Source organism: Porites lutea, chromosome 13 (assembly GCF_958299795.1).
Source record: "Porites lutea chromosome 13, jaPorLute2.1, whole genome shotgun sequence".
Classification (NCBI taxonomy): Eukaryota; Metazoa; Cnidaria; class Anthozoa; order Scleractinia; family Poritidae; genus Porites; species Porites lutea.
The window spans coordinates 2,790,005-2,815,692 of NC_133213.1; the positions used below are offsets into that span (position 1 = coordinate 2,790,005).

The following is a 25,688-nucleotide window of genomic DNA, read 5'->3' on the forward strand; positions in this document are numbered from 1 at the left end:
CCGGAGCTGCGTGAAGATTGGGAGCTTGTCAAATTGAAATCCCTCGCGGTTCCACCGCCAAGGAAGTGCTCCAGGCATAACAATCCCGCCAGCTACGCGGGCTAAATTAAAGGTCTCCAGTTATATTAAAGTTAACTTCTTTTAAACTGTCGCGTGGATGAAGGTCGCGCGAGTTGTTATCAGTCCCGCGAGTGTTTCCCTGAATGCGACAAGAAGGAATGGTTGCTAAGCATAATATTGGTCTGAATTTGGCGGGGAAAACATGTCGGATTATGGACGATGAAAGTGTTGGAGGATTTTCGTCTCTCTTTAGCAAACTCTGCGAACTATCTTTCAACAATGAAGCGAACAAAGGCTGGGATGTTTACCGGCGACCACGCTACACAGATCGACGGCGAGAAGCCTTAAAACTATGCTTGTACGAGACACTGTTCGAGGAGCTACGAGCCCCTTGGGTTGGCGAGCTTCGTCGAACGCAAAACAAACTAAACCAGGATGAAAATTGTTCATTTGGTGTTTTTAATAAACTGTCTATAAAAGCATTCAAATTCAGACTAGCACGGAGGTTTGATGATGCAGATCAGTTAGAACATCTTGTTTGCAAATGGAGGAATCTGGATGGTAGGTAAAACGTGGATAAACAAAAATGAAACAACTGAAATCAACTGGGAAATGTACGATTTTTATGCACCTACCAATGTAAAGCCGGCAGAGAGGGGGAGGCGGGGCATGGGGGGGATTTGACATTTTTCAAAAATTTTCCCTTTAATTCCCTGCCCATGGGCAAATCATAACTAATCAAAACTAATATGGGCTTATTTACAGTGAAATGAATGACATACATACTTCTGGGCCGAGGTGTTCAACGCTGGGTTAAGATAACCCAGGGTTAGTGCGAGATTTGAATTCAGATTTGAAAGCTTTAAAAGCATTTCAGTTTTAATTCTTTTTGTCCACAAGTTGATGATTGGAAGGTCTAAAAATAACGGAGGAAATTATCAGAGAAAATGCTTTTGAGCACAAGAAGAGGATACCTGGGTTAAATTTAACCCTGGTTAAGCGCTAATCGGCCTTCAAACAACTGGACCCTGTTGTATTCATTCGATCTTTTAGGCAATTTGCTTGACTGTTTCATTGGCCTCGTTGGACAGAATTCAGTCTGTTCAACTCGTTGTTTCATTCCTCTCCTCGGGCAAATTATAATTCAATTTGTTCACCTTGTAGCTTCATTCACCTTTTGAGGCAAGTAAAACTGATTAGAAAAAGCAGTGAACTAGATTGGGAAGGTTATCTACTGAAAATGGGTCTTCAGTTGATTGTCGGATGCCGCTTTGGAACATAAATCATCATCCGTGTGACAAGATGTACATGTATATTCTCAGGTTCAACCTCTAAGGGCTCATTTTTTGCTAAGGTTCTAACCCTAGTAACATTGGTTTAACCTAAAAAATCATTATGCTAAACAAATTGTAAAATTAATACAATGCAATACCCCTAGTAGAGAAGAGAGGTGATGACATCACAACTAAATTTGTGAAATCATAATATGGGATAGGTTGGCATATCCACAAAAACAAAAGATAAAAAAGCTTCCTTGTCAAAAATCAGCTTGTCATTGCAAATTGGCAGAGAGATACAAGCATTTTTATACTGTGATTATTCCACATAAATCCTTCTAAAATAGGCCTGGTTCGTAAATGTCAGGATCTCAGCCAATTTTAAAAGGATTTGCCTGGAATCGTGCTTTTTCATGTTTTTCTTTCTAAATATCCCATAGTTTTACTAATTTGAATTTTTGTGATGTCATACTCCTTTTCTGTTTCTTTTAAAATGTGAATCCAAATCTAAGTTTGTGAAAATTTGTCCATGTACTTCAGTATAAGTAGTAAGAATTCTTCTTTTCTTATCCTAGAACCCTGTAGTAGTAGCCTTGATTTCAACAACACCAATAAGAAAGCTGTAGTGGAGAAGGAAGCCATACTGAGATTTTTAGTTGCCTTGTCTGGATCGGGAACCAGTGAATCACCAGGGGTGCTTGGTCATCACAATGACTTGTGGGTCAAAGGATCCACACAGGTGATCAATATTATGGCCTGCCACCTATTTTTCTCAGAATTTTGTACGGAATGTCTCCTTGCTGGGCATAAAGTCAGCGAGTGGTATCTGAAAAGGTTTTGTTACCACCGGAGATGAGCATATTTTAGACAGATACATATATCCCAACTCTCCCAGATGAGGCACATATCTCCTAGACTCTCATATGGGTCACCAAATCACTAATTGGATGCAATCGACTTTTAAGCTTTTCTGTGCTTTGGTGTCACTGTGAAACAATTTTAGCCCCTATTTTCCAGAAGTATGAATTTTCTTTAGGTTCATAGTACAGTTTTTGGGGCATTTTTGCACGTATTGAATCACTGACAATGATATGTTGGCATTATAGAATTTCATATCACGTCCTAAGCAACCCCCATGTTATAATAAGTTGGGACTGTCTTGAGTTGTTTTTTGGATGGGTCAGGGGGGTGGTTAATCATGTTATTGGGGGTGTGTGAGAGTCCCCAGATTTAAAGTTTTCTTCTTAATTCGTACCTTTTTCAGTGTTCTTATTACTGCACTTTTCAAATACATGTGAACTCTGAAGTCTAAAAGCGGACATTTGCATTTTTCGCTGCCATCAATCATCCTGGTGGACCTCTTACGAAACAGAACTTTACTACTTAATCAGGTTCAAAAGGTCATGGTTTGTAATGTGTGATTGGTGGATTTTGATCCATTTGGTGTGTTTCTGTGTTTCAAGGTTCGCTGCTTGGGATGGTAATTATGATTGATGGCAGTGAAAAACACGATTGTTAAGGTGGCTTTTGAACTTTAGAGTTCGCATGTTTGTGAAAAGCACAGTAATTCCCCATGTTATGTCAAAGTTACATATTGTTTGTTCTTCTAACACCCTGTAGATTCACAAAACCTCTCTGCCAGAAGGACCTCTGCTGATTACAGACAGCCATCTTTTGAGACAACGGTCACTTGAATTTGATCACTATGTCCACTACTCAAGGTTTGATTTGCTAGAGAGCAGATGTAAATTGTTTTTTAATCATCAGTGACTGACTGTGACTAAAAGCCTAAAGAGAGGCACTGCCAAATATTTATATTAATAAGACTAGAAATTCTTTCATGTACTAAACTCCCATATTGTTTGCTTTATAACAGAGAGCTGTTTGAATGTCCTCCAGTTCTTTCAGTTCCAGGAAATGATCCTTCAAAAAGGCTTTGTCAAACTCAACAGGTAATAATAATTATACCAGGCACATGGGTACAGTTTTAACTTGCTTAGCAAATTATATGTGACATGTACCTATCTTGACAAGAAAAAAAATGTTAGGACTACATGATCTGAGTGCAGCAGATTAAGATATATAGGAAAAGGATGTGTTTAATATGTCCTTGAGTGACTGCTGACCTAATTTCAAATTCTCCCTCTGGTTTACAAATATATTCAAGTCAATTGGGAAGAAGAACCTTCACTTTTTCACAAACCCTTTCAGCTTTATTCCAGGCACTCCTTTTAATGTTGTTACCTTTTTTAGATTTTTGAAGAATTACCAGGAAGTTTCAGGGGAAAAGCAAGATTCTTCACCCGGCAGGTATGTATTTTATTAACTACTTTGATATAGTTCAAGTAACACGATTTTCTAAGGAACAGATTGGTTTTGCATTACTGTAGTTCCCCCCCCTTTTTTTCGGCATTTGTATGAAAATGTGCATGATTTATTTTCCAGGATTTTAGTGAAGATGTTCATGGGAATGATGGCCGTTCTGCCCTGTTCAGTGCATTGGTCCATAGCCGTACTGATAATATCCAAGTAACACTAGAGCTGCCACAGCTTCCAAGCACCTCTAAGTAAGCTCTAAGCAGTATTAATCATAGTATTAATTTCCAGCCATTGTCGAGGAAATGCATGAGCCTGTGTGATAGGCTCGCAATGGACCGTACAAACGGTGTGCTTTTGATTCACCCATTTTTCGGGTTATATTATAGGTAGTTTTTATCAACAGAAGTGCTGAGATACTTAAACTTCTGTGAATAGTCATTACTTTGGCGATAACTAGATGGCAATTTTCACCAGACACTGGAGCTTTTGGAGAAACCTGTTACTAAAGTTTTTGTAGGGAGAGATAATACCTAAACATGTTTGATTTTCTGTCTCTTTCCATCCACAGCACACTGCATTCTCTGGCTACAGAACAGAGAGAGGTATGTGTCCATGGGATAAAACTTTCAAACTTGTGCTAAACATTCACGCTAAATTTTCATTTAACTTGTTGTTTAAGTTATTACTCACTTTTTATTAAAGGTCCTAAGCTATTACTCATAAGTCACATGGTATTTTGTTAGACTACAGATGATGAAGGCTTTGAATCACTCGAGACAAGCTCCAACTCATCGACATCATCAGATCAAGCTATGGCTCTGCAAGAAAAGACTGATATTTGGACAGCTGCATTAAATCTGCCACCTCACAGATATTTCACCTGGGAAATGGAAGGAAGGTAAAGTGAGGAATTTTCTACTACAGATATATATTTACAAACCAAGTTCTTTTCAGCTGATTTTGCCTTCTCAAAAACAAACGATGAAGAAAAAGTAAAATTTTACCCACTTAATTTTAATACTGGTGTCCACTTAACACAGTTTTACGCAGTGTTAGCTGAATACAGAGTCAATTTATTATAGTTTTTGATATAGGCTTTACCATGAACAGTGACTTACCAATAAGTAGTGCAATTTCAGACATAGTTTCTTGAGCAAAAAAGGAGAAAAACATGAGCATTTGGTAAAATGTTCCTGAAGGTATTATTATGTGATGCTCACCTGCTAGGTAGTTTTCCAAGAACCCTCCTCGTGTTTGGTAGTTCTAAAACCTGTGAAAAAAGGCTAGCTCAGTTAATAATCAGTGCCCTTTTTCTTTCTTACTCTTAATTTCCAGGCGAGAACTGCTAGATGAGAGACCCTTCCTCACAGAGGCAGGGCCAGCTGTGTTTGACGCTCTTTATGACACTGTGATCCGCCAAGTATCATACATAGTTAAGCCTCCAATTTCAAGCCATAACATGGTCTCTATAAGTGTTCTGATCAAGGATTCGTTTAATGTTTTGATTGGTGTTCCTTCTAGAACATTTCATCTAGACAAGGTACTGTTGGTATTGGTATCCACTCAGGCAGTGCGTCAAATGAATGACAAGGAGACTATCCATCTTACATGAACCTGGATAACTTGAATTCCCCACCAACTCAAACTAAATTTCTTTTCCCTCGAGAGTTCGAGTTACCAGGGTTCTACTGTATATAGAGCATTTTCACATGATGTCACTGTGTCCATATTGGTGTTCCAAGATAATGAAACAGCAGCCATGTTGGTGTTCCAAATTAGTCCTCTGGGAGTTGACTTCTTTTCTTAAATGTAAATGCTTCCTTTTGTTTGAGTAAATTTGCATAGATGTTGGCCACATGAGTGAAAATGTTCTATATACATTCTTCTTAATTTTGCTTTTTTTGGTAATACCAGCAAGTTCTTGTAATAGGGTATTGAGGACTTTGCATGTAAATCATAATTTGCCAAAAAGTCTGTATTTAGAAAATCAAATAAAGCAAAACAGTTCAAACGAGATCTTCTATTTTAGCAGCTCAAATTTTTTTCAAATAATGTGAGGATTCTACTTACAGTATGTAAATCTCTTTCATATATCAGCCAACAAAAGGGTTTTTCTTTTGGCCAAAGCAAGGACTATAACTGAGCTTTCAATATACACTGTATGTGGTTTGGGTTAGGGCTATAATATATGTGGGTCTCACCCCTTAAATTTTGTGATCATTTTAAGGGGAGATGGATTTTCAACTCAATATTTTTGCTTATGTGTAAGAATGCGTAAAACACGTAAAAATGTCATGATTTTCTTTTAACTGGCAGGCTGCCCAGTGTTTCAATGTCAACGAACAGGTTCGCTTATCAGGCACATCACCAGAGATGATTCGTAGCGTCTTAACTCGGTTGGCGGTGATGGGAACAGATTACATTCAGCTCAACAAGTTTGCAACTCATCAGAGAGGAAAGACTGCCGGGCTTGTATTACAGGCCTTCTTAGGAGCACTTCAAAACTATTTGCAATGTTACAGGGCTACTGTGCTATCTGTGAACGGTAAATTTGAATGTCTTCTTTGACTCTGATAACGACATGTAAATTCCGGAAACCTTGGTCCTTTTATACCACAACATGCCCAAGAAACATTAGTTCCATCAATCTCTCCTGTGGAACTTTGAAGTGTTCACATAATGTACTTTTCTCATTTTAATTTCATTTTCTTTTATTATCCACAGTTTCTTCAGTGCAAAGCCCGCTTTTGTTAACATTTGCCTTTGATAATCTTGCAAAGCAGTTAAGGTTAGTTGTTCTAAATTACCGTAAATATGAGATGTTTTGAAATGTTTGTTAATAATTTGAACTATTCTTACAGGTTTCTGGCAAATGTATGCATGTGTTCACAGGCTTTCAAAAAGGCTCCTGATGATCCTAAACTCAGGTTTCCTACTGTAAGTAATTACCTGAAGCAGAATTTTAATTTGAAAACTAATCGCCTTTCACAAAATACTCGTAAATAAATAGTACATGAACCATGTGAAAGTACTACTAAAGAGGTTTCATTTGAATGGTAACACCATAGGATTTCATCCACAGACTCAAACGTTAAAACTACATACTAAATAAATAGTACCATGTGAAAGCACCGCTGAAGAGGTTTCATTTGAACGGTAATATCATAGGATTTCATTATTATAACCGTTGGATTTCATATACAGACTTAAAAGGTAAAACTACATACTAAATTAATAGAATAACTAAAATAACTGAGATAGTAAAAAAAAGTACTTCCTTTACACTCCCTGCAAACAGCTAGACCTTCGCATGGCCCTGGTTGACTACAAAAATGGCGGTCACATCTACGGAAAAGAATATAAGCATTGTTATCAATTTGTATTTAATTTTCCCGTTAAAGATATTGGCACCTGATTACAAGGCATTTTATTTTTATATTTTAAGGGCGTGAAGTTGTTGACCTACCTTTATCAGCTGTGTCTGGAACATTCAAGCTCCAATTTTTATCCGATCTTGTTGTCTCTCCTCAAACATAGCCTGATGCCATACATTATGTAAGTAGGAAACGTACACAGAAAGAAAAGTACATTAACTCTCGACCTTTGAGATATATGTTTGCCCGTCAAACTCGATGAAGACCACAGGACCACAGCTTTCAAAATGTTCAACTGGGAGCTTAAGCAGAGACAACGATACCAACAGGTTACAAAACAACAACTCTGCACGTGCATCACGCTTGTTTTACATTAATTTTGTTTGTCGTCTGCACGACCCCGACGTAAGAAATTCCTAATTTCACGCTTTGTTGAGGAGACGAGCTCAAGACTTCGATTTTCTATTCTTTCTTAAACTTAAATACATCCTCTAGAATTCAACTGCAGAAAAAACTCACCAACATCAGACAAATTGAACCACATGGAAGTAAAAGCGATAAATTTTTCAACAGCTTCAACTCATTTTTTTGGGAGACGTTTTCACCGCCCGCCGTCGTCGTCGTCGCTTAAGCTCCCTAGAAATCTGGGCACAAAACTCACTTCCGTGGGTCTCTCATTTTTGGCCGTTAGGGGGCTCATGTGTTGGCCATTCTGGATTTTCTTGCTGTGTACTTGTTTTCAGCTGCAGCTCTGCCACCACTTGATAAGCTCTGATTCACCTTTCATCAGGTTGCGCCCGAAAGACTGGTCCGCTGCCAGGTTTTCCCAGGATTTATACTAGGATATTTTTAGCCGGGGTTCTTCTGGCCCCGCTTGTTCAAACGTTGGATAGCGCTATCCACCGGATAAATCTCTATCCAGCGGATAAGTATTAGGAAAACCAATTGCGCTATCCAGTGGATAGATGATCCCCCCCCCCCCCCCTCGAGCAACTGGGGCGTGGTGGTCAGTGGTCTACGGATTTTTATAAACAGGCTAAAAAACTTAGAACTGCCTTGCTTACCTTGCTCGTAATTATGGGGACATTCTTTCCCAAGGCGCTTTGAATTAGACCATTGTCAAAAAGCGTCATCATGCATTAATTCTGTAAAAATGTTTTGTGTGGGTGTGTGTTTTTTTATTTTTTAATGTTAGCAACGTTCTTCATCTTACGCAGGTTTGTTCAAACATGGGTTTTCAAGGGTATTTGCAACGATATGTTTGGCGAGTTTATGATCGAAATGGACGAGCAATATCTGGCTTACAGAGGTAATTATGAAAAGTCCTAACAGATTTACTGCGTTTTGTCTGTTAATCTTTTTTGGGGACTCGAGGATTTTAGCCGCAGACACCTTTCGTTTCAGTCATGTCTATAAGGTTCGTTCGCTAAAAGACACGTTTGTTTCGTATTGTATTGAAACGAGACTTGCTCCCTTAATTTCTCAGATAAGCACTTCTGGACGCATGGCTATGTAATGGTTGGACGCGACAAACTGGATTGCGTGCCGTTATTTTTGGGAGAACTAGCAGAGGATATATTTGTCTGTGGAAAAACGATCAACTTACTTAAGCTTTGCTGTCCTGAGGTACAATTCCTTTTTGTTATCGTAATGTGTCTTTCAGCTGATTGTCGAAAATATTTTTGTACTTGGTAGTTTTTTGTTTTGCCTCTAAGCTACCATACGTGATTCGCTAAAACAATCTAGCGACGTCCTTTTTAAACCAATCTACCTCTCCCCAGTTTTCTCCCGTTTTATTTTCGTGTTCGCGCTTTCTCATTTTCGCAGACCCGACCATCTCGGAGCCTGGAACAGGCAAAGTTTTCTTCCATAAGCCGGAAGGGAATGTGGTTTAGTCTTGGGTATGCTTGTGTGCTAATGACGGTCGTATTTAAAAGGAGCATATGTTTTTTGTTTTGTTTTGTTCCTCAGCATTTTTTGTGCGATCCTGGGATTCCCCTTCCTAGAATGGAAGTGACATTTTCCATGGCTCGGCTGAATAAACTTGAAGGAGAATGTAAGCAGTACATGCAAGCGGTACAAACAATGTACAACCAGCTACAAGAACAACGAGAGAAAAAGGTATTGTTTTCTTTTTGACTACTTCAGTGAGCTTTGGTCCTTTTTTGTTGCGTTTGCGGACGTTTGCGTAATTACTTCGGTGCTCAAGTAAAGTCATGTTCGCCCAGCGAAAAAGTGTATGTAAAAGAGGTACCGTAAAATTCCGAAAATAAGCCCCTCCATATATAAGCCCCTCCAAATATAAGCCCCCCAAACTCGTAACCCAAAAAACCCTCCGTTAATTCGCCCCTCCAAATATAAGCCCCCTCCGGGGGCTTGTACTTGGAAGTACAAGATAGCCCTCAAATACTGTGTAAAACAAAGAAAAACGGTAAATTTCCTTCCAAGAATAAGGCTAGCCCAATCGATTTTGGAACGCAAATTTCCCTCCGTACATAAGCCCCTCCGAATAAAGCCCCTCCAAAAATAAGCTCCTCAAAAAGGGCCTTTGAAAAATATAAGCCCCAGGGCTTATTTTCGGAATTTTACGGTATGACCCGGAAGTGGCGGAAAGGGAGAAGGAGGGGGATTGAGGAGCAGGGTTTGGGGAGTAGCAATTCATGATGATTAGGTATGCGCCTTAGATAGTTTCTATCCGTAGGTTTATGCATAGAGTATGTCACAAGTTTTTTTATCCTCTGCTGCGTGACCTCCATCTTCTTGTACTTTAGCTTTGCATTCTAGTTCTTTATGGAGAACTGATACCATCCTGTTCGCTAAATTGAATAAGCCCGCCCTGTCAAATGAGCCCCCCCCCCCCCCCCTCCTTCAAAGGTGTTTGAAATAACTAAGCCCCCTGGGGGCTTAATAGAGGATGAACGGTACACAATTTCTGTCTCTGACGTTACTGACTCTAATGCTGTTGTCTGACGCTCAATGGTTTGTCTGTCCCAACAGAGAAGAGCTATTGAGGACGAAAAACAGAGGGTTATCCTTGAAGAACGTGAAAGAACTGAAAAAGCGTTGTCAGAAATAACAGGTCAGTGGAAGACGAAGAGCTGATTTAACTTTTCAATTGAATGACGAATTTTTTTGTAACTCAAGTTATCTCATACAACAGATCTTGTACAGAAAGCCAAGGAAGCAGTGGAACTGAAAAAGCGGGAGGACTTTAAAATGTTAAAGGAGCAGATGGAAGACGCTTTGAAGGTGAGATTTACGAACTTATCGTTAATAATAATAATGACAATGATAATGAAAATGTCAATAATAATAATAATAATAATAATAATAATAATAATAATAATAATAATAATAATAATAATAATAATAATGATAATTATAATGATAATAATCTTCATCGTCATCACCATCATAACCATCACCTGAGTTTTTGTATATGGTCCATTGTCTTCCGTAGCGTTCACTTTTGAAACTGTCCCATTTCAAAAAACATCGATTTTTTAGCCATGGCCATGAATCTAGAGCAAGGGTATTGACTTTGCTTTTATTTTACAGAACAAAGCGTTGGAAAGAAAACAAGAACAAGAAGCTGATGCCAAGTATTTAGAAGAAGCACAGAAGAAAGAAGTCACAACAGCCACAATTGAGGACGAGATGAAAAACAAGGCCAGGTATGAGCTAGAAATTTATATATCCTGTGTAAGAGAGCAATCTAGGATTCATCAGAAATTGCTATGTTTGATTTCTTCATTATGTTTGTTTGATTTCTTGGTTTATTCCTATGCTTCTGAAATACTCTACTCATTTAACAGGGGTCCCTAAGCGACCCTCCGACCACCCCAAGGTGACCTTCTAACATTTCCCACGCTAGGTACCAAATTCGCGCCTATAACTCTTAAGTGAATTGATTGACATGTTATTTTCCGTTGTGCGCTTGCGTATTATTTACTAATTGACCAATTGGCTCAGTTGTGTTTTATCATGTTGACACATAATTTATTTGGTCTCTGATTCGCTAATACGTCAAGTGTTTTTGTTCTTGTTCTTGTTCTTGTTGTAAATGGTGGATTAAGGTCTGTCTTACAGGCGATTATTATAATCAGAATCTTTCACAGCAGCTAATTTTTGTCCACTATTCATATTTTCTAAATTGACGTCCTACGTAGCGTGCGTTGCTCAATAGAACTAAGAAAAATTGAACATTTATTATCTCCGCTGAAATTGTTTCTCCAGGGAAGAACTGATAAAGTACTATGAAGAACTTACTCGTGAAATGGAGTACAGAGAATTCCGTGCCCAGTGGCTCATTCGCCGTAGAGAACTGGACTCTACCAGAGCCCAGTTCCTGGCCCAGGAGCAGGCGCGGTTAGACAGCCTAAGGGATCAAATGAGGCAAAGACCTGTTGCCCAGACCCCTGTTGAAGCAAAAGATGTGACTACTGCGCAATCTGGAAGAGACGATGGTGAAAGGCCTGTGGTAGTTTCCAGTGAAGAAAAAGGAGCAAATTCGACTTCAGAAAATGTATCTACTTCGGTTTCGGTTCCCAGCCCAAGTTTGGTATCGCTTATCGCTAGTGGTGTAAGGACAGACGCTTTACTGAGAGCTGAGCAGCAAAAGAATGCTGCTGATTTGTCAGATTCTACCGTTAGGGCTGATAACATCAATGAGCCAAGAGAAGGCAGGACGAAAATTTCATCTGAAAGTGTAAATGATGAAGGTTCACATCGACATGCTGGAGAATTAAGTTCTGAGGCTGGCACGATTGACAGCAGAGGTAGAAAGACGTGGGATAGCCCGGCAGAGAGTGCTACCGAGCTGGGAAGGCTCAAGGAAGGAGGCAGTGGGAGAAAAACATGGGAGACCCCTGGAGAGATTAAGATCGGCTCTCCTCTCCCCACGTCACACCCCTCAGATTCTTCAATACAGTTCGCGATGTATAGCGATAAGACGAAGAGTGGCGAGAAGTCACTGACATCTGGCCATAGTAGAGATACTTTAAAAACAAGCACACCCCATGCATCGGATTCTTCATTACAAAGCATTTTGTATCCCAGCAACCAGTCAGTGACAACACCAGGCGCGGATGCTCACGCCACGGACTTTGTAACCCAGCCTTTACGTTTGGATGGTAGTGGTCTGGTTACGAGCCATCCGTCGGACTCTTCGGCTCAAGACATTTTATATGGAGGCAATGTAACTCCTGGGCCATCAGAAGATAGGTCACCGAGCGCACAAGGACACCCTTCGGACTCCTCCGCGCAGGATCTCCTGAACAATAGCGGTATCGTGGAAGGAGCTGGCACTGAAGCCCCTTTTTCGGAACATGGGCACCCTAGTGACTCGTCAATCAGCAATCTCTTGTATCCTCGCGATGAAGGCACACCCACCCCCCACACTCCCCGTCTTTCCCCACATGGTCATCCTTCCGATTCACAAGTTTCTCTGTCTCAAGCTACTGCAGCTCAGGTTATGCGACATAGTTCCAGGTCAACGTGGCAGCACCCCTCGGATGCTTCAGTTCAGAAGCTTCTCGGAGATATAAACATTTTAGGGGAGAGCCAACAAAGCACCCGTGGGACTCCTCCCGCTAGCATAGCTCAAGATATTATTTACCCTCGGATTGATGGACAAGCGTCTCCCAGTGTCTCACACACGCGTGGCACCCCTCCCAAGAGCGTCGCTCAGGACATTTTGTACCCAAAATGGGAGGAGTCCGGGCAAGTACCTGGTGCAATTCATACTCGTGGGGGTCCACCCTCAAGTGTTATTCAAGACATTATGTACCCAAGCGGGGAGGGAGCGCTAGAAGAAACAAGAAAGATTTCCACTCGAGGTTATGAGCCGGAGGTGAAGATCACGAAGATCATGTACTACGTGAAAGATAAAGAAGGTAAAGATTAATATTGAATATAAAGACTGTCACCCTTTTAGAGGGAGAGTACTAATAGGCCAAAAGGAAAGATTAGTGACTAGAAGGTAAAGGTCCTTATTATACGTTTGTAACTCGCTCATTTTACCCTCTCCTCTCCATTAGTGCTCCGTTTTACTGGTATTTACAGCTAGTTAAAGCTTCACGTAGAAAACCGTAGAGCCAGTCTAACATCACACTCACTGATTATGTGTGACTTGAAAGAACTATAGGGAGATACAAATAGCTGACTGTTGTCCCTCCTCCCTCAGTGTCCACTGTCTATCTCTCCCTCCCTCCCTTCCCCCCTCCCTCTCATTGTCCAGTGTCTATCCGCCGGCAACACCTAAATTGGAGCCCTGCTCTGTTGTGTTTGCCTATTTAGGAAAGACAGAAGAAGAACCACAGACTAAACAGTTAGAGTTTGAGGACGTGTGGTTGGCATCGCAGGTGGAGCCACTGCAAGACAACTTTGATATCTTGGGTAGGTTGGTAGGTTTGCCCTTGGCCCGGCGATAAGACAAGAAAATAAAAAGAAAATCAGCAATCTGATTGGTTGATTAAGCGATTTTAAGAAAAATTTCTATATTGTAGCGTATAAAGGGCGCAAGTCGACCAAACAGGCCTCGTCACCTTAATCTGTTTGTTTCTCAGCTGTAGAGAACGTTTGTGACTCGAGAGAACTTTTTCTTTCGAATTTCGTCGTCTTCACGTGCATGGACATAAAGGACAAATTTTCTCGACGACATATCAGCCTGCGAAGCAGTCGTTTCTGTTTCCTTTTATCCAAGCGGTAGAAGCGCAGGGCATGCGCGAGGGCGTGGAATGAAGAATGATATCACTTATCAGTGCAGGCTACACGATAAGATGGATACTGGCCGTAAGGCTCAATTAATCCATTCGCCTAATGTTGTCGTTCTTGTTTTTACTTTTTTTCTCAGATGATAATCCCTCGTCAAATCTTCTTCAGGGTGCGTTGGGGTCCTTTCCAGTTGCACAAGGTAAAAAAAATATAGATTATACACCTCTACACCTAACTATATAAGATGCTTAGCCGTCGCTTTCGGGGAGTTACCATACGGCCACTGTGCGTTTCAGTCTTAATTTTATTTATTTACTAGTTGTTTTGATTGTTCATTTGTTTTCATCATATATGTAACAGGCTCTGATGATGAAGATACAGAAGCAGCACAACTAATGTCTCTTCCGGTTTTGCTTCAAAGATCTGTCATGGCTCCTCTTCTCGCCCAGTAAGTTGTTTGGCTGTTGCATTACTACAGTACCATTTTCGTCCCAACCACAACTTAGATGGTGTTCCTTGTTCTATCTGTTTCCGACGGCCGTCTGCTTCTTTCCTTACCTTTGATGTTCATTCCGGCGGTTTTTAAGACCCAGATGATTTTTGTGTTGCTTTTTCCTCTGTGACGTTTGGTATGCGCCAACACATTTTTGCCACACAGTACAATCCTAAACGCAAGTGCCCTTTTTTTGGTGAGAATCAGGCGTATGACGAGGCTTTTTGGGCCAGTGTTTTAGGCTGAGGAACTTAGCGGAAAGCATAAGCTTGCTTCGACATTGACAGGTTTCAAGCAATCTTTCTTTACGGTTTTCTTTTCTTTTCTTCCTTTTTTTGTCCTTTTGCAGGATATCTCTAGTGAACTCCGCCATTGTTGCTTACTTTATGGACGATCTTCAGATCAATAAACACTTTACCTTGTTCAAGAAATTACTGTTCATGGAAGATGGCGAGTTTTCCCTCTCACTTGCGAACCAACTGTTTGAAAAGGTATGTGATGACTTCTGCAGTTCTCTTCAGCTTCTGGCGTATCTAGATGTTGGATGCCCTACATGTTTAAATTTTTTGCTGGACATAAATGTTTTTGTAGAAGGCAAAACGCTTTTTGATTAGCTCTGTTGATGACAAGTTAAGATGCAAACGAGAAGTGTTTGAGTCATTCCCGATGTAAAACCATCCAGAGCATTTAAGTGGCATGATCCTGCCTGATATGGTTTAACCCTTTAAGCCCTTTGATTAATGTTTTCATTCTTATTTGTTGTCCCTGTATGTTTCCTAACGAAGTTGTGGGGGGAAGTTGCTGAAGTATCAATTAAATTTGTCTTGTGCGATCATGTACTCAATTCTCAACACCAATCTGATATTACAAGGAGAATTTCGATGCTGATTACTCAATACCTTTAATAATTAACGTATATTTTATTATGTTTTTCCGCATTTCTCTAAGCTTGCCTCAGGGGCTACCCCACGGGAGATGTGTTCTGCTACAGTGTTAAATGGCATTGTTGGAAAGGCTCTTCAATTGTCTGTGTACTCCGACACAACAGAGCATGCGCAAAACCTCGCCTTTGCTCTTAAATCGTTGCCTGAAATTTTCAAACCCAACGGTAAGACTACAATAACTTGTCCTCGATTGTTACAAAGGAATCGTAATTAAAAAAACTAAAATGTATGTGTAAACGCTAACTTACTTTATAGGAAACATCAGAAAGGTAGAGGAGAAGGCTCATTGTAAATAAAGCAAATCGTGCAAGTTTTACTTTTTTTCCCATCACAGCAGGCATTGGCTATCGTCCCCTTGTAGTTGGTCATTCACGTGGTACAAAAACACCATACTGGAGAGCAAAAATGCACTGAGACAGTCAAACAAATAAAAATTACCACAAAATTTGAAAAAATGTAACCTCTGTTTGTCTTTCCTTGTAGTATTTCTTTCTGATCACTTGACGAACGGCTATAAAGGGCACGTGAAATTAGAAGTCCAAACAAGTACACACCTTTTGGTTTACACTGAATTATATATTCGTTTCAGAAATGGGCACGCTGGATTTTCTTGAACTGCGTTACAGAGTGGAGTGGCCTGTGAACATTGTCATCACTGAAAAGTCCGTTGTCAAGTACAATAAAGTGAGTCTATCGCGGTGTTAGTGAGTCCATTTCTCAAAGCTAACATGTATTTTTAATTGTTTGGTTATAATATAGTGCACCGCCTTTCTGCATTTCCGCAGCGTAAAATCTTTCATACCTACGGCCTCCCACTCAGATCAAACGTTCGTAAGGCTTTAGAACGTTTCCCTGGTGCCTCTTCCCTTCTGGCTCGGAAGATCAGTCGACAGAGCAACAGCGATCTAATCCTTTTACCCTAGGTTCGATTCTCTCAATGGCTAGAAATGTTTTCTCTGTCTGTGAGTGTACTTTCATACCAACGTAAGGCTGAGACAGGTGATTCTTGTGGCACTACAAGGCACCTTCCATTTAGTAGTTTATTAAGTCTACCGCAAGCAATTTGTATTTCCTTCTGTACAGATCTTCTCGTTTATGTTGCGGCTCAAACGGCTTTCCTGGGTATTACGGGATGTATGGTTTCACTTGAAGCATATCGGTAAGAGTTAGATTACTCTACCTCTTTATTTTATTTCTTCGTGATTTTATGTCACTCTCAAGGCAGCACCATATTGCATATTTCCCGAACCTTCCCACATGCGTGATACCTTCTCTCGTTTCCGGGCCGGCCAAGTTTAATTTGGGCCTCTTTAGCTCCAAGGTTCCTTTCCTACTTGTCCCCCGGTCCCCTCTCTCGCTCCGAAAGACGAGTAGGAAAGGGCCCTGAGAAGGAGGTTGCTTTAGTTCATGGAAGCTGATGGAAATGCAAATAGTTAACCAGGCAATTTGAGCGCACGCTTGCTTTTACAAACAAAATACACTAAGGTGTCCTTCGAGAAAGTCGTCGTATAAAAGCAATTTGTTCTTGTCTCACCCAATGCCTTTTTAAAGCTAATACTGTAGTGATCATAATCCATGCTTGTCGTTTCAGCTTATTCTAGGAACGCGGCGATGTCGCCTCAAATTCGCCAGCTTCAGCTGTACAGGTACTTGTTTTGGTTGTTGTTTATTGGCCTCCTCGAAAGTTCGCGTGAGACTGGGTCTTTGTTGTGTCGAATTGCATTATGGGACTGTTTTTTTGGACGCTTAACGCTTTCCCTATAGGTCAGTTATAGAGGTGAGAAGTGTGACGTCGTTACCATGGTAGCATGATTTCTGGATCTCAACAATCTTTCTTGACAGAGACAGCCATTTTGCATTGTTGAACGATGGAAGTAAAGGCTATCGCTTTGTTCCTGAGTGCAATCATTCATGTCAATTTTTTTCGTTTTCCTTTTCTGCCATGTTTGCAGGACCACGGATTGTTGAGATTCAGAAATTTTGCTACCATGACAATGTGATTAAGCGATTTCACCTCTCTGTTACAAGGGTGCGCAAGAAACTGGGTTAAAATTCGTCCCCAAAGCAATTCCAGAGTGCAATTTGACAGAACACATGCGGAGACTCAAAAATGACTTACGCTATCCATACTTTTTTTTCGATTACGAAATATTAAGCATTGCGTAATTTCTCTCGCTTCCCGCCTTTTTAGGACGTCCACTTCCCGCTCTTTCCTCTGTCGCTTCCGTGCAACACCCGTACATCCGCCCCTATTTTCCCGTGCTTCCGCCCCCATCCTCTCCCCACAAATGTGGTTTGAGGAAATTGCGTCCATATGTAGAGAGGACCATTACTTGATCCCGATAAAACAAATTTTCGTTTCCAGAATTTTGTTGTGCCCTGGGATAAATCAAGTGAACAGATCATTTACTATCGAGAGCGAAGCGGCCAGAGTATAAAGTTATCTAGAAAAAATGAATTATCCGATTTCTTTAATATTGCCAAACAATATGGACTGTTTGAATTATTTCCATTCTGTTTATTGTCTCTTTAGACACGAGATGCAACATTTTGTTCACAACCTTGAGGGTTACCTGTCCAATCAGATTCTAAATGTTTCCTGGTCAGAGTTCCAAGAACGACTTCTTAATGTATGTAGTTCACTGTGAGTTTTTTGGAATGGTATTCCCCCCAAGAATGAGTGTAATGCATTGAACGCAATCTGATCACGTGCGTTTGGACCTTCTATCATTCGTCATCTGATCACGCATGTTTTAACCATCTATCGCGTGAAACTTGCGCAAATCGCAGCGTTGTAGCAAAAGCGTTTTGACCTCCGATCGTTGTCGTCCGCACTCCGTAACCTTCGGTAATTACTAGTAATATTATCATTTTTTGCATTACTCGTAGGTAACAAGCTTGGACGATTTGCACAATCAGCACGCCGAATATCTAAGGAAAGCCATTTTTCGCTCACTTCTTAGCCGCAAAGCTGCACCTGTGATGAGTATCATTTCCGACCTGGGAACACTCATACTAAAACTGCGCTCGCAGCTTTTGGCGTCTCCTTGGCAACAGGATCCCCACACTGGACACGTGACTCATCCCGCATTTGACGTCATGTGTAACACTCACAAGGCTTTCAAGGAATATTCAGGATTCCTTTTCACAGGTAAGTTATTTTTCACCTTAATGGTGTTCCTTCACGTACTTTAGTTTGGTGCTGACATTTAGCAATTATTGGATGAGGCTGAGTATGATCTTACACTCAGCGAAATCTACGTAATTTTCCACTTTGGAAACCTAGGGAGAATGGATACAAGCTCTGGGTGCAGTGATACCTGGGATCGTTTGGATGGACAAGCGTTAGTTATGATTGGTCGATGGTTTCCAAGGCAACCATTAACCAATCATAAGCAACGCTTTTCTAAACAATCCCAGAAATCGTTACCAGGCTGGGGAAATCTTCAGATCATACAAAAACCAATCAGTTATATTATTCATCCAAAATAATTCATATTTTTAAAAGGACACAAAACATCCTTACCTCTATTGATGTGGAGTTCTCGTGAACATTTGCCTGTTCGTTGGCAAACTGAGGATATAAAGGGATCTTTAGTCTAGCAGAAGTTCTTTAAATAGCGCTTGTCTTCCGTGGGGCTTAATTTTTGCTGCTCGTTTTAGACAGTAGTTTCTCCAGCTCACCAAAACAGCTAAGCTATAAACGGAACCCCGTCCCTAAGGGTTCTCTGTTGCCGTCAGTTTTTATTGCGATATCCTGTATTATTGACGTCGTTTTACCCAATGTCGCAAACGTCTACCAAATTTGGTCATTGCTAACTGGTTATGAAGAATTAGTCGGGGAAGCTGAACCGAACAGAAACGGAGAAATATTTTGAATAAATAATAATTGTCGTTATTTTATTCACAGTGGTAAGCAAGCTTGTTAATCGTGGATACCAATCTCACCTGGCCGACTTCCTGCTCAGAATCAATTTCAACAACTTTTATAAAGTGGAGTAACAGTAGAGTTGTAAACTACGCATGTCCCCTGGTTGATTGCTGCTAGCAGATAAATTGAGGGCGTACTTCTGGAAACGTACGTGACTCGTGACTAAGTACGAGGTTCTGAGGAGCAGTAGTTGTTACGTGACGTTTCTTAGCAATGTCCAGGTTCTGAAGGATTCAGAGACGGCGTTTCAAGGGCCTTATGAAAGACACCGAGAGAGGTGAATGTTTTGTCTCCTGTAATGCGGCTATACTTGGAAGACGATATTCGGATTACCAGGAAATAAATAGCTAAGAACACCTGCCAGAAAACCTTTCGCCAACTTCCTTCTTGTATGGTAACTCGTACACCGTTGATACTATAAATGAGGCTAGTCTGACATGTCACGCTCCCTTAATTAGAAACCACCCCGTTCGCTTGACGAGGGAGTGACGATTGGCAAGTTGTGTTATCTTACAGGTAACATGCCTTTTAAGTTAATCCATCAGCTATCAGAATGACAAGGATAATGTGAGCAGGGGTTAATACGTTATTTTGTGGACTTTCTTCAAAACCTTTTTTACATTATGACTTGCCCTCAGTCACTCGTCTGTCAAAGGACAAAAGTGCTTGGGGAAAACCTAAACATCGTGTTTAATTAGCAGAGTCAACGTTATTAACTTGTAAGAAAGCTTAGTATTTATTTAACTTCCAAGAAAAACATAACTAGTCTTCAAGTGACTGGTGATTGTATGTGAAGTTTACAAGTAAGCCGTTTTCCAAAAAGTTTGGTAATTCTTTATTTTCTTTCATTTATTCTACAAAATTAAGACATACATGGTTACTTCTACAGTGTGGCCTGAAGTAAAAAAAAAAGATAGTACCTGTATTTTAAAAAATGCCCTTTGAAAAGACAATTAAAATCCTTGAAATCTTTGCTTATAATCACGTTTACTTTTCCGCTGGAAGCGTGGAACTGAGGGCTCGTAATTTGCGAGGGACCTGGTTCGGGAGCGGTGCCAGATTAACAAACACACTACCATTTTTCAAGGTCTACATTCTCGTAGACCATGAATGGAAACGACGTCAAAATGTTCAAAACTCATTTGGAACCAAGTGAAACCAAGAGACGCAGGCGAGTGGTTTCACTGCAAAGTTTTGAACACTGATTTTGACGTCGTTTCTATAAGAGTGTTTGTTGTCTATTGGTGTATCGATCATAATAACATTCACATTTTGTTTCGGCGAAGTTCCCTGGAAAATCGCGCAAGGGATAAAAACAAGATTGTGCAACCATCGACCTAGCTCTCGACCAATCCGCGCGCGTGAAACTGCTCAGTTAGTATAGGTAATAGCATGATTAGTAGTGATATTTGGCATAAATACCACGAGTGACATTTCAAAATTGTTATACGTAATTTCACGAGCCGTTAGGCGAGTGAAATTTGAGACAATTTTGAAATATCATGAGTGGTATTTATGCCAAATATCACGGACAAATCATGCTATTATTTGTTTATACTACTACCTGCAAAATGTTTGTAATTTTCACATATAGGTATTTCAAATTAAGCTGAAATACCACTGCTCTAAGCCAATCAAATTGCAGAAATTTCTCATGGAGTGGTATAACTGGAAAAACGCTTTTCGACAAGTGCTACTCATTGACTTCACCGCTGAGATAAAGTGCTGTGCCCGGTTGCTCAAATTGATGGACAACTCGTAAATTGAACAATCGACAACTCATTTTGAAGAAGCTGAAGATGAATTACAGGCACCTACAGCATACTACCACTACTCATTCCTTAAAATAGCTATAACTGGTTTGGCCACATGGCTATGAATAATCGCTATCAAAATCAGTGATAAATTTTTGAACACGAAAAAAAAACCCTCAACCACGCGAGTCTTCCTTTCAAAAAGTGAAGACTAAAGTCACAAAAAGAAAGAAAACTACATCCATTATAATATATTCTTAGAGATCGTTTTCAAAACTTCCTCTATACCTCTAGAAATACCCACGCGAGCTTGTGATAACTTCACTTTAAATTTGCGTGGCATAAATTAAAACGCGACAATCGTTATCTGGTATATTACGTGCCAATCACCTATTGAAACTGGTCACGACAATCTCGTTAAACCCAACGTGACTGTCACGTGGGTTAGTTGAAATATTAGATGGATTACACTACACTTCACAAGCTTAAGTAACCTACGATACGCGTGGCAGTTCTTGTGAGTTAAATAGCAAGGAACCTTTCGCTAAATTATTTCCAAAGATTTGAAAGGTGCATTGTAAATACGAAATGAGAGCTAACAGCTGTTTATAGCGCTTTTCGCTGTTTTTAGTGAATATTTACATCCACGTTGTGTGTGATACAAACGCATTTTTACAGGTCTATCATAGTGGCATCCTGCAAAGCGAAAACAAAAACCGTTACTATATATGAAGTAACTGACCACCCACCCCTCCCCTAAGTCACAGTTTTGCCCTAATATTGACTTAGCAGAGGAAACCTCAATTGACGCGAAAGTTGTAGTCAGCAGAATATATGGTCGTTTTGTAATTAAAATTACAGTCGAAACAAGGGATCTCGTAAGTGACGTCAGAATTATGCCAAGATGTGGTTGCCGCTAGTGAGAAAAGTTCCAACCGCAGTCTAACTAGCGAAAAAGCTGCCTGGGAGGCTCTGAGGGCGGGAGAGGGGGGAGGGGGGAGGGGGTGGGGAAGAAAAAAAAGGGGATACCCTTCTCTCACACCCGGAGCTTTACAACAATCCGTAACCCGTCACCCGTTTATCAAAAAGGCTAGTCAGAAAACGTTCGAAAATGAGTACTCAGATTTATTACGACCACAAATTTTACTCACGTCATCATCCGTGTCGACATCTTTATAGGCCCGCAATCCTCTGGGTCTGGGGTTGTATTTCAAACCATCTGCCCCTTCTGATTCATCTTCATCTTCTTGGGACAAAGTTGAGTAGCGGTAATCAGGTTTCCTGCGACACAGAAAATATGTATGACAGTTTAAGGACTTGACCATAAAGAATTTTATTTTCGACTGCCCATGTTGATCGTGCCCTTCTTCATTGGGGTGACAAATTACACAAAGACGCAACACTTACATCTTGCGCAGTTTCCAGTACTTTCTTCCAAAGTAAATTGCTGCGATGATAATAATGAACAACATGGGAATGACCACAAACAACACTGTCTTGCTGTGCTTCTCATGCAAATGAATTAGACAAGGAAATGAGAATCAGTATTCAGTGTACAAAACGGCCCTTTAAGGGGCTGTGTTACGGCAGCCCAGTTCATTGTTTAATTTTGCCAATAACTCGCCCTCAATCGCTATGGAACTTACATGTAAAGTAAACAAAGAAATTACAGGTAAATGACAAAATCACAGATCCGAGACAAACAAATATATGTCTCCTGAGCATTATTTTTGAAGTTGCAAGCAGCAGGGGTCAACTTTGAAAAACTGTTAGGCTGAACAGTTTTCAAAAATCCTAATTTCAATCCGTTTCAATCTTCTTCAGTTTTGCCCATCGGCGGCATCTGTTGTTTCTGTTTTGTCATTTTAACCTTTCTTTAAAGTTTTAAGCGGTTATTTTTATGTTTCTCTAAATTTAACGGGCATTTTGTGATTTCCTACTTTGACTGAATTTCGTGACATAGCTCCTTTAAGTAAAACTAGAATATCATGCTGTTGGCAGTGCCCAACTCCATTTTCTGTCAATTTGAGCGGGTATGCATTCTGGAATATCCGGTAAATGTTCTCCACGTTGTAACCCCAAAAGGCTCAACGCCATAGCGAATACGTGCCCAGTCCTCTACGCGATGATGGACACAGTAGGTGGGGAACTGGGAAGGACACAATTCACAATTGTCACTGTCGGCGGCCCAGTCCTCTGGGGGATGAACAACACAGTACTGTGGTAACGTTCTCCCCCTCCCTCCCCTCCCAGACCAAAACATAAACTAAACCATGAACAGACAGAACTTAAAAATAATCAATCTTACAAACCAAGTCATGACACTGGTATTGTTTCCATCCAGAAAATCTCAAAATATGATTATGCTAGCGGTGCTTCTTTCATAAAAAGGGCAAAAAAATCAGGCTTGTTTTCCAAATTATGGGATTACAAGTAAAATATTAAATGGGCTCTAACATTAGATTGGGCAATAATTATCTACTTTATCAATGCATGGAATGTGTTTTCTTTGGTAGCCATTTTGATTTTACCGACGGCTGGAGCGAGGCCTGGAATCAAGAAATCTCCCGGGCCGTACGTTATTACTCGGCAAGCGATCGGATCTTCGATAGTTTTCCGACTGTCCCAGAACCCCAATATTCTCAGTTCCAGGCGTCGCACCAGCTGACTGCAAAATTCAAAATGGCCTTCAAAGAAAAACAAATTAGAAGTAATCTATGTTTAAATATTATTTATCCAATCAATGCTTACCTTCCCATTCTTGGCTTCATAGTTATAATCCATTCCATAGTCGTACCACGAATCATTCTTACAAAGCTGATGAGTGTCTAAATATCGCCTTACATGTTTATCGCCTCCACAGCAAGAATCGCCAGGGATGAGACGGTACCTGAATAATAGTGGATACAGTCAAATCTCTCTATCTCTCTCTTAACGGACACCTCCATAAGACGGACACCTAGAGTTGGTCCCTGCCTTTCTTTACTCCTTTTAGTGGACTCTATAAAATGAACATCCCTCTTAAAGGGGACACAGTGCCGGTCCAAAAGGTGTCCGACTTAGAGGAAGTTGACTGTACAGTCTACTCTATTTGAACGGACACCTCTATAAGATGGACACCCAGAGTTGGCCCCTTCCTTTCTTTGCTTTTGTTTGACTCTCTATAAAACGGACATCTCTCTAAGATAGACACGTAGTGCCAGTCCAAAAGGTGTCCGTCTTAGAGGAAGTTGACTGTACAGTCCACTCTCTGTTAACGAATACCTCTATAAGATGGACACCTCTGTAAAACGGGCACCTAGTGTTGGTCCCTGCCTTTCTTTATTCCCTTTAGTGGACTCTCAATTAGTAAAACGAACATCTCTCTAAAGGGGAACACATAGTGCCGGTCCAAAAGGTGTCCTACTTAGAAGAAGTTGACTGTATAATATATGAGAAACAACGAAGGTACGTTGTTCATACCCTAAACTGTCCTTGAGGTTCTCCACATCTCCATTCAGGCAGAGCTCTGGTTCGTTTTCTTTTATCTTCTTACATTCCGTCGACCCTTGCAATCGGCGATAACCATAGTCACTTAGAACGACAAAAACTAAAGTGATCATCATCATCATCATTATCATCATCAACAACAAAAACAACAACAACACCATCTGCACTAGCCTGAGAAAACAGCCGACATTTAACGACGGTACCACTGGTTTCCCCGCCAAATGACGTCTGAGAAACGAGCGCAGGAATTCCATACTGATGACGCGTCACTACCCAGATCTGGGTAGTGCTTCTGATTGGTCGTGCCACGTGGGAAATTTGATTCAACCAATCAGAGGCACTACCCAGATCTGGGTGGTGACGCGTCATCCATATGGAATTTGTTTCTGCGCTTGTTTCTCAGACTTCCTTTGGCAGGGAAACCAGTGGTAGCGTTGCCAAATGCCGGCTGTTTTCTCAGGCTACATCTGCACAGGGCACAAGCAAGATCCCTCTGTAAGCCTTTCTTTACGTTGCGTGCCACTGAGCTTAGGCAGAGTGAGGTTTTCCTTTGCACTTGTTACTCCTCAATTGGGGGGCTTAGAGTCCACGTTTACACAAGAATTCATTTATTTTTGAGTGTTAGTATCATACTGAATGAGAGAATGGTTTTGTAATTTTAAACCAGGTCCGTTCCCTTAACTCTCACTCTATCTCACTGCCCGATCGGGGGAGTAGAGTACGCTGTTTTATAAGCTGTGCAGCTGCTTCTGATCCCTTTTGGTCTAACATTGGGTAAAGACTTCAGCCGTTTAGGTCTAAACCATTGTAAGGTTTTGTTCACCACAACTGGCCCATCTGCCTTAAGGTGATGTTACACGAGACGATTCGCAAAGACGATTTTTAGCGCAACACAGCGTTGCAATATTGTTGCGACATTGTTTCGAACAGTGACCACATTGTTCCAACAATGCAACGCTGTGTTGCCGTGAAAATCGTCGTTGCGAATCGTCCCGTGTACCATCACCTTTACGGTCAGCAACAGGGGTAGGAGACACTCCTGTGAAATTTAAGGGGGGTATGTTGAATGGAAACAGAAAATTATTACACAGCTGTTGAAACAAAGTTTTCCTTACCATTCCATATCGTCTTGAGTACATTTGCAACACTCTTCTTGCTGGTTTGGTTCGTAATGCAGTCCATTAAAACAGCTGTAAGGCGTAAACAAAACAAAACAAAACCGTGAACAATTTACAGCGGTAGTAACAGGGACGGATATGAGTGCAAAAAAGACACAGGGTCCGATGGAACGTTTACAGATGACTTGTGATATGTACATGTAAGGGCAATTTCT

At 40.7% G+C, this 25,688-nt stretch overlaps 2 protein-coding genes across 2 annotated transcripts in view; one reads left to right on the top strand and one right to left on the bottom strand.

Moving 5' to 3' along the window:
- Window positions 1-256: 256 nt before the first annotated feature.
- On the top strand, window positions 257-20,093 carry LOC140922192 (gamma-tubulin complex component 6-like). The gene is made up of 31 exons (XM_073372168.1): window positions 257-621; window positions 1,913-2,076; window positions 2,958-3,058; window positions 3,214-3,289; window positions 3,591-3,647; window positions 3,783-3,904; window positions 4,225-4,258; window positions 4,400-4,554; window positions 4,992-5,196; window positions 5,973-6,201; window positions 6,381-6,444; window positions 6,518-6,593; window positions 7,102-7,211; window positions 8,248-8,339; window positions 8,517-8,656; window positions 9,002-9,151; window positions 10,028-10,109; window positions 10,191-10,279; window positions 10,589-10,704; window positions 11,267-12,924; window positions 13,328-13,426; window positions 13,884-13,943; window positions 14,105-14,192; window positions 14,587-14,728; window positions 15,186-15,345; window positions 15,771-15,865; window positions 16,265-16,340; window positions 16,773-16,827; window positions 17,715-17,811; window positions 18,071-18,332; window positions 19,092-20,093. Exons 1-31 carry the CDS (start codon window positions 273-275, stop codon window positions 19,181-19,183), a joined length of 5,295 nt encoding a protein of 1,764 aa, XP_073228269.1. The 5' UTR covers window positions 257-272; the 3' UTR covers window positions 19,184-20,093.
- Window positions 20,094-21,096: 1,003 nt separating this feature from the next.
- Window positions 21,097-25,688, bottom strand: part of LOC140922190 (sortilin-like) — a 25,336-nt gene continuing 20,744 nt past the window's right edge. The window contains exons 19-24 of the mRNA XM_073372167.1: window positions 25,471-25,545; window positions 24,329-24,439; window positions 23,618-23,756; window positions 22,274-22,371; window positions 22,018-22,147; window positions 21,097-21,562 (exon numbers count right to left, since the gene is read on the bottom strand). Of these exons, the coding sequence (XP_073228268.1) occupies window positions 21,539-21,562; window positions 22,018-22,147; window positions 22,274-22,371; window positions 23,618-23,756; window positions 24,329-24,439; window positions 25,471-25,545 (577 nt within the window). The 3' untranslated portion in view covers window positions 21,097-21,538. The remainder of the gene's footprint in view (window positions 21,563-22,017; window positions 22,148-22,273; window positions 22,372-23,617; window positions 23,757-24,328; window positions 24,440-25,470; window positions 25,546-25,688) is intronic.